General features: G+C 50.3%; 1 protein-coding gene across 1 annotated transcript; it reads right to left on the minus strand.

The window, feature by feature from the left end:
• Nucleotides 1-2,745: 2,745 nt before the first annotated feature.
• RAB5IF (RAB5 interacting factor) lies at nt 2,746-8,805 on the minus strand. Its single transcript, XM_014886279.2, has 4 exons — nt 8,581-8,805; nt 6,970-7,073; nt 5,056-5,185; nt 2,746-4,457 (listed from the first exon to the last, which is right to left on the minus strand). Exons 1-4 carry the CDS (start codon nt 8,707-8,709, stop codon nt 4,416-4,418), a joined length of 405 nt encoding a protein of 134 aa, XP_014741765.1. The 5' UTR covers nt 8,710-8,805; the 3' UTR covers nt 2,746-4,415.
• Between the last annotated feature and the right edge of the window lie 251 nt (nt 8,806-9,056).

Consider the following 9,056-nt stretch of genomic DNA (forward strand, 5'->3'; position numbering starts at 1 on the left):
ATTTAAAGTTTCCCCTACACTTCTTCCAGAGATTGACCTAAAAATCATCAGCAAAATAATTAAAAGATGGAAGATGTTGTTTCTTTCCATGGTCCAAGTTTGTGAAAATTCCTTATCCCTGCAACAACACTGGCCTCTCTCGACTTGGCACACACACTTGGCTCTTTGGCTGACATCTACTGCCCCAATGTATCCTGGACATCTGTTCTGAGAGGCAGAGCATGTGGAGTGCCGGGCTGTTTGGCTCTGGAGAGGTCACCTGACAGGTACGTGTCCTACTTTCTTATCCTTCAATGAGCCAGCTAAGCCCTGGCATGAGCAGCTCCACTGGCTCGGTGCACGTCAACGCAGGGAGCTGAACGTATTCCTTTGCTGAGGCACTGACAAGGTTTTGGTTGTGCCTCCATCAGTCCAAGGGCATCATGGCCATTGCCAAGTATAGTAAATAAATAAATAAATAGGAATAGGGACAGGAATAGGATAATTTGGCTTTTGCAAACAAGCCTCAGCCTGCTCTTTTCAGGCATCTCTCCAGTCTCCCCATCCCCAGCAACTGGAGAGGCTTCTGTCCCCCCACTGTATCTTCTCCAAGACCAGGAGTTATGTCCATACTGCTCATCTTCTCCCCACTTCCTGGCAGAGGATCAACCCACCAACCCAGCATCTGCCTCTCTGGTGTTTATGACAAACTCAAACCAATTGGCTGTGGCAGGAACAGCCACCTCAGCCCCTCCGGCCCGTGACCTGCCACCCGCCTCGGTCATATCACGGCTGGCTCCAGCCTGACCGGCCCCTGTGGTTGTGGTGGGGCAGAAGGTCAGAGCCCCGGTCAGGGAAGGTTACTGTGACTCTGTCCTACCAGAGATCAGATCCCACGGGCTCTGGAAAGAGCCATGCTGGGGGGCAGTGGAGTCACTCCTCTGAGCTGCAGGTCAGCAGTCAGGGACTCCCCCCAGGGGTCAGCAGGAAACTCCTCGAGGCTGAGAGCCCTCAGCTCATATGCATTCCAGGGTACCCTTCTAAAATCTTGAGAATTCCTACAGTCAGGTAGTTCCAATTCTACTTTGCAGCACAAATCTGTATTCAAATGTTGGGTGAGGTTTGATTGGTTTATCTAGTTTAATTGGTTTATAAAAGAAGTTTATTTGAATATATTGTCTCAATGTTACAAGCTTCTTGACACCTTCGTGACACGCAGCTGAAAGGCAACAGCTCTCAGAACAGACTTTACAAGCTTGGAAATCTTGCAGGGAACTACAGAGATGGTGATACCCATGAAGGGGACAGAGGCTCCTTGGGGAGTGCTTCCACCTCAGCAGGCACTGCTCGGTGCCAGTGGCAGGTCTAGTTGGGCTCTGACAGCTGCGATTGGCAGGGCTTGAGATGCCTGGGGGCATAGCCACCCTCCAGCACCCCTTGGGACCCACCCCAGTTTTCTCGCTTTAACACCCACAGTAACTTGCATTAATTTCAGTACATTCTGTGCCTGGAGCCCAAGGACCACCAGAAACTCCTTTTCCAGTTCCAGCACACAAAACACTTGTCACTGACCTCTCAGCAAGGTTAGGCTAAGGAACATCTCTCTCCCTCTGCCAGGGACAGGCTGCTCTTTGCTGAAAGCCAAGGTGATGTTCCACAGGTCTGCAGCTTAGCAGGGAGCTCTACTGTGGGCAGTGCAGCCTCTGTGTCAGCTCCATAAGGATACAGCTGCTACTGGAACTGTATCCCAACTGCTGGGGCTCCCACAGCCCAGCTCTCTAGTGCAGAAAGGATGTTTTTCTCCCCGAGCTGAGGCTCTGTGGTAGCACTGACCCCCCACCAGCCATTGGCTCTTTCCTACCAAGGAGTGGAGAGTGCAGAGCAAGCTTGTTGTGCCAGTGCAGAACTGTGAGGGCAAGGGTGCTGCCCAAGCCCTGCTCTCCCCCAGTATTCCCTGCTCCTGTCAGCCACTGCTCTCCTGTCCTCCCAGCACCAAACCCTGCTCTCTGCTAGACCATTCCTGTCTCAATCTCTCAAATCTCAGCAAATGCCCTCTGTATTTACAGTTCTCATCGTTTGCAAGATGCTCAGCTTCTTTCTGCTGGCTGCCACATTCTCTTGAGCTTCTTAAAATTAACTCCTTCCTTCATGAGCAGGCACCAAAGATTTAGTTCTCCTGCTGACCAGCGCAGAGGATACGGGCTCTTAGCCCCTAAGACACCCCAAAACCAGGAACCTGAAGAGATAAAAACCTGCAGCTGAGCAACAGCAATCAGTAAATTCTTTACAAGGAGCCTTGAAGAGATCCAGAGACCAATGTCTGTTAATGGTCATGATCCCCCTTGGCTCATGTTCAGCTTCCAGCCACCAAAACTGCACTGAACTGTCCAAGGAACTGAGCTGGTCGGAACACAGGCAAGCAAGGAATAGAGCAAAGGGTCAGGGAAGCAGCTCTCTCTGCACATGGTACAGCAGTGCTCCAGACCACACCTGAGCACTCAGGAATGAGCAGTGGCTCAGGGTGTCACAGGGCAGGGACAGTCACTAAAGGAGCAGAAACAGCTTGAACAGGCAACACGGCTTAGCCTGCTTAGCTGAAGCATGGATCTAAGCATTAGCTACCACTGCAAATGCTTCTGGCCTCTTCTCAAAGTGCAGCACAAGACACCCAAGAATCACAAAAACTTTACCAAAAAATCCAACTCTGAAAGGAATCCCACACTCCCACCATTTTACAAAACATCAAAGACCAGAGGACACAGAGGCTGCACAGTGAATTATTCAGGCAACATTTATTGGAGCATTTCAAGTATACAATGGTTTTACTGATGGCTATAAGCAGCTAAGATGCAGACAGATGCCAGCAGGAAAGGGTGACCTAGAACTAGCAGGCTATGCAATTCTCATGGGAAGTTAATGATTTCAGCTGATAGGAGAGGAAGAGAAAGTAGCAGACTAAAAGTTTGGGGATAGGGAGGAGAAAATAAACAAGCTTTTATTGAGATCATTTACTTAAATTGGCCACTAACAAGTAGCAGAAGCTGTCTGCTATTGCACTCTTTCCTTGGCATCCCAAGGACCTAAAATAACCAGGGCTGTTTCTTCACCAAGAGCAGACAGATTTTCCCTGGTAAGAATGGAAGCTCGCCCTGGCTCAGCACTTGGAGATTGAGATCCCTGGCTTTGCACTCCCAGTGAGAGCCAGGCTGTGGCACTTCCACCAGTGAGGAGGCAATGCAGGCTTGCAGCAAGAGCACACTAAACTACCAACCCCTCACTATAAGGCAGCGTTAGGTCAGGACTCTTTTTGGGTGCCTGAGCTGTTTAGAGAAGCAAAGACCACATGGCAACAAGACTACAACGTCCTCTGACAATAACAAGGACTGTGCGTGTTTCCCAAGAACTATTTCTGAAAGACGTTCTTAAAAAGTATCTTAAAACAGAGACTCCCCATTGATGCACGAAAAGGGCACGGCTAGGGAGGGACTGAGCTATGAAGTGATCAAGCACCTCCCAAACCAGAAGGTGTGTACTCTGCCCAATTTGCAAGTTGGTACTTCTGCATTTAAGATAATAGCTGCCTCGATTGTGTTTTAGTCTCCTGCATTTATGAACAAAGAGCAGTTGAATTCAAGAGCTTAAAACCAAATTGAAAACGCTAACATTTAACAGGGTATCTCCAGAATGACTCCTTCGAGACTACGAAGCTCTGAGGTATGTGATGGCAACTTGGTAGTCAGGCTGGCAGAGTGCAGTGGAGCTTCTAAGCCTCCTAAATACATCTTGGTTCACCAAATGAATCAGTTCTTCCTAGCAAAATCACTTAAAAATTTGTCTTCGGCAAAAAGCATTTAAAAATTCTGATCGACAACTGATTTGCAAGTAAAACAAAATAATATTAAAAATGGTAACAACATAGTCTGTTTAATCAAATCAGATCTGGTTACTACAAAAACATGCTAATGACAGCCACCAGCTCATGTCCTGGGTGTTGCTGTGCCTCCTGCTCACGTACCTACAACTGCTTTTGAAACACTGTCTAAAGGACAACCATGGAAGACAAGTCAGGGTTTAATGACAGATTTCAAACAGAAGGGCATACATACATTAAATTAACAGATTCAACCTTCAGTACACAGGAGTTTGATAAGAGTTACTGGCTAGAGTCACAAAAAGTTCCAAATTTGAACAGTCTTGAACCACTTCCAAAAATTCCAATGGCTTTTTAATAGTTCCAATAATTCATGGGTATATAAAAGGGTGACAGGCTTCTCCAGCAGAAGAGTTGGGGCTCCTCCAGGCTACCCAGGCCACTGGTACAGAGGGGAGTTGGTTTGACTTCCCCACTTTGCCACCAGTCCATTAAAGACTAGGATTTATTAAAACCTTCTCTATTTATTGACGACTGATTTAACAGGCAAATGCTGCAGACTGTGTCAATCATAGTGGATGGCAGTATAGAAGATTATCCAAACAACCTGTGGGAAGGAAAGGAATAGAAGGTTATTTGGATCCTCTGGAGAGGTCTCAGACACAGCAAAGGAGCCTCAGTCCTTGCTCTCAATAGTGGACTGAATTCCAGCTGGGAGGTGATCTTGGAGAGATCTTAGGATCACCACTTGAAAGAAATGTGGCATCCCACTTGTCTGCCATCTGTGGTGTCCAGCCTCTTCACATTAAAATCTCACCACAGCCCCTCCAGGGATTCAGAGGCACCAGCTAATCAAATAATGTGATCAGATACCTGGGGGAGGGGAGTAAGGGAAAAACAGACATCCAAAACACCAGTCCAGCTGTAACTAGTACTAGATAGAATGGAACTCTCTCAGGATATCTGGGACAGAGGATAGGAGTGGTTGATTCATTCTCTACTACAGAGAAATCCCAGGCATCAGCACTATATTTCACAGGCAGCAGCCATCAGATTTTGGGATTTTCTTTCCCAATCACTGCCACTTATTCAATGATGTTAACACATCTGTCTTCTCTCATCACTCCCCCTGCTCTCCTTCCAGGTCTTCAGAAAGTGCATCAACACAATTCACAAATCATCCTAAAGACAGCAAGACACATTACCAGAAACAGTGCAAAAGATGTCATGAATCCCTCTTTCGTTAGCTCCCACGTCCCGCCATATTCCTCCTCATCTATTTGCTGGAAGCTGCTGAAGTAGAGGTACAGAACACCAGCATTGATCAGGCAGAATCTGCAGGGAGAGGTTAGGAACCATCATTCCAGTGGTACAGGCTGCAGGTATCCCACGTGCCATACAGTGAAATACCTTTCATTCACAGCAGAAAGGATGCAAAGAGGAATTCTTTTCCTGCAATGCTTCCCAGGCAGCTCAGTCACTTCCTCGAAAGTGCCCCTCCAGGTGACTTGCTAGGTTGGGATGAAGTTCACCTGACAAGGCACTACCTGCTCCTCAAGAGGCAGAAGTCAAAAGCTGTAAGTCTCCTCAGATCTGCAAACCTGCAGGTTCTCCTGTCCTGCAGATTGACAGCAGTTCTGCCCCCACAGAGAACCTGTGTGTACTTCTTGATTCTGAGGTGTGAGAGGGAAAACTGTCACCTCCATGCCCAGAGTTAGATCTCTGAGTGTGCCAGGACCAAACAGGGAAGAAGTAAGAGCCAGGGAGACTCAACAATGCCCTTGGGCCCCAGCACTGGGGTCCAGCCTGAGACACCTCAGTGCTCTCCAGTCTGTGCTGCAGCAGAGAGAACAAACATGACCTTCTCTTTGTCCTAAGACAGGTTTGGCTTTACACCACCCCAGCTTGGGGCTGGGGCAGCCTGGGCAGGGACAGGTCCGTGTCCTGCAAGGAAGACTGTGTGGGAAGGGTGGGATGAGAAAAATGGGTGACCAGCAGCAGCTGGAGCAGCTGTGTCACTGCACAGCACAGAGAATCCACACACACACTTCCAGCACATTTTGGATCCCTCCTGTTTACATTTAGCACAGGAACTGGCTGAGGTACGTTGTCAGTTAATGGTGACTAAGTGAGAACAATGAACTGTTCTTGGGGGCCACTTCATATTTATCTGTTGTTGTAGCTAACTGGGTTCCTGCTGGAGCATCACCCCTCCCCTTTCTTGCCAAAACCAGAATACTCAGGAGGAGGGACAAAATGACAACTGATTTTTGCCTAAGAAAAGCTGTGAGGCTGGAGCTTGACTATTGAGACCTTAGCTAGGCAGAGACATTTGCAAACAGACTTCCCAGAGCAGATCCAGTATCTTCCCAGAGCTGGTGTGCAGAGAGCAGGGCTGTGTCCTCACCTCTGCTGTTCCTTGAACACTTCCAGGCACATGTCAGGGCCAAACAGATTTCATAACTCACTTCATAACTCACTGCAGCATTCAAACTCCTTTGGGAAGGTGACCTGGCCCCCATATCTTGGGATTTAAAGCACACACCCCCTTCAGGCACTGCCTTCCCCTCCCCATGGCTGAAAGAGTCAGGATTGTTGCTGAGCTCTGCTGGTGCCACTGTGCCTGCTTGGGACCTGCAGCATCTCATGTTCTGAACAAATCTTTTCTTCACAGAGCAGCTGCCCCTCTTCTCTGCTGACAGAGCCTCCTGTCTGAGCAGGGCTCAATGACCAGGACGTGCACACCTTCCCCCCCATGGACACTCCTTCCTGGGTGATCACACCAGGCACCACACTCCCAGCCCCTCCCACACATGCAGGACACACACCAAGTCAATTGAAATGCTAGTTCCCTTCTTCTGCCATTGCCTCCTTTAATAACAAAACAAATTATAATTTTTAAAAATATTAATCAGGCTGAGGAGAAAGATACTGATGGACATGTTATGATTTGGATGAATTTCACAGCAACTGGCAATGGAATTAAATGCTGGCTGTGAGACACAGAGCAGGCAGAGCCTGCCTTTAGCCAGCACACTGTTCACAGCACAGCCAAACAGACTCCCAGGCCAGGCCAAATGTGGGAAAGTACACGAGACAGAAAAGGAAATAAACCTTACACTGCTATTCCCACGAATCCCTTCAGTGGAACTACTCCCCAGATGATTCCCAAAATAACTGCAATGATCTGCCGGAACCAGTAGATCACATCTAAAAACTCGTCCTGAGGAGATAAAGCACAACAAAAATTTTGGCATTTATTAAGTTTCTTTTTTTTAAAGCACCATACAATTAACAGGTGAAAATTCAGCACATTGAACACTTAGTTTCCCACTCAAGAGTATAAAATATTGCACTCAGAACAGATAAAACAGCTTGGGGCATCATGCACCCTGGACTTCTCCGCTTCCATATTAAACACATAGCTTTGTCCTCCGATGGGCAAACTGCAGAGGCAAACAAGTCTCTATCCAGGCCCTCCTGCACCTGAGATCTTTAAGGGTTCAGGGCAGCTCCAAAGCACAGCTGTACCTCACTTGTGCCACAAGAATTCTTGTGCTTCCTGAGCAGCAGGGGTGTGCTCATTCCTCTTTGTCCAAGGGCTCACACTCCTGCAGCCTAGCAGTGCTGGCTCACACTGTAATAAGATTCACTTCAGCTCACATATCTTTTCCCAGCCTCCACAGGACTGGGATTGTCCCAGCATCCCCCCAAAGACCAAAGCCTTTGTGATCCCCACAAAGCCTGTGGATGTGCCAGCTGTTCAGCTCCATGTGGAAGATGTGAATCCATGTCGGATACAGACATTTCTCCTGGTCACTGCACTTGTCAGGCAGTTCAGGCTTCAGTTCACATCCTACTGTATCAAAGGATTGGCACAGCTGTCCCCGCTCCCTTGCTGACTCCAAAAATTCCAGCTCCATCTGCCAGAAGTGAGGAGGCAGGGACACACGAACCCCACCAGTTCGGGGAGCAAGAGGGAAGGAAAAAGTGACACGGATTCCGGATTCCTGTCTGTCCCCCAAGGAAACAGAGCATGCCCCTTCCCCACGCCAGAGGTAAAGCCAAAACCAGGGAGCAGAGACCCTGGAACACACGCTGTGTGCCCAGGCCGTAGCAGGGGTCCAGCAGGAGCAGGGATCCAGCGGGAGCTCCGGGCGCCTCGTGGCTGTGCTGCGGGGAGGAAGCAGCAGGGAGAAGCACTGAGCAGGAGCACTGCAGCACATGGCAGACGTGCACAGGAAAACTTCGGAAAACGGATTCTATTTCTGGTGTTCCTTGAACTGTACAAGGGAAATTTTATTTAATCCAAGAAGAATTTTAAACCACAAGCTAAAAGTAACTGAGGTGTCTTAACATTGTGTTTCCCTTGGCTTCACGCCCAAAGAGCAAAGAGCTGGGTGTGCTCCGGCGCCTCTGCCTGCGAGGACCCGGCCGGGCCATGTGCCGGGCCCGGGGGATCGGGAAACATGGCTCCGGTTTTCGGGGCGGCGGCCGCACTCCAACACGAGCATTTACCCCACAGACACCCCCGACGTTCACGGGGGCTGTGGGCACGGGGGACTACCGAGCACCGCCACAGCCCCGGCACGGCACCGGCTCAGCCCGCCGGGTCCCCACAGGGGCTTCAACCGCGCTCAGGGACGGCGGCTCCTTCGGCACCCCCGCGCCCGCGCCGGGCGGATCCCAGGCCCCCCAAGCCCGCCCCTCAGGGCCCCCTCCGGTCCCACCTTGTCGTGCCAGGCGGAGTCGCTGCGCAGCGCTTTGCCCCACACGGAGCCGCGCCCGGCCGCGCCGCCGTTGGCCACCGCGTGGTGCTGCGGGTGCGGCGGCTCGTCCCGGCGCCGCCCGCCGCTCATCCCGCTCCGCCGGGATCCTGCGCCGGGATCCGCCCGCCCGGCCCGGAACCGGCCCGGAACCGGCCCGGCCCCGCCTCGAGCCGCCAATCACCGCCCGCCCAAGAGACACGTGACAGGGGCGGGGCCGCCTCACTACGGCGGCCGAGAGGGGCCGGGGGGCCTGAGGCGGGGGGGAGGAAAGGAAAGGAAAGGAAAGGAAAGGAAAGGAAAGGAAAGGAAAGGAAAGGAAAGGAAAGGAAAGGAAAGGAAAGGAAAGGAAAGGAAAGGAAAGGAAAGGAAAGGAAAGGAAAGGAAAAGGAAAGGAAAGGAAAGGAAAGGAAAGGAAAGGAAAGGAAAGGAAAGAGGAA

This window comes from Sturnus vulgaris, chromosome 17 (genome assembly GCF_052056855.1).
Source record: "Sturnus vulgaris isolate bStuVul1 chromosome 17, bStuVul1.hap1, whole genome shotgun sequence".
NCBI classification, from domain to species: Eukaryota; Metazoa; Chordata; class Aves; order Passeriformes; family Sturnidae; genus Sturnus; species Sturnus vulgaris.

Excerpts from the sequence above, each read along its gene's own strand:
- RAB5IF (XM_014886279.2), bottom strand. The coding sequence starts at position 8,709 with ATGAGCGGCGGGCGGCGCCGGGACGAGCCGCCGCACCCGCAGCACCAC. Across the intron at positions 7,074-8,580 it reads ACTCCGCCTGGCACGACAAG|GACGAGTTTTTAGATGTGAT; the intron begins GTGGGACCGGAG and ends TTATCTCCTCAG. Across the intron at positions 4,458-5,055 it reads CATCTTTTGCACTGTTTCTG|GTTGTTTGGATAATCTTCTA; the intron begins GTAATGTGTCTT and ends TCCTTCCCACAG.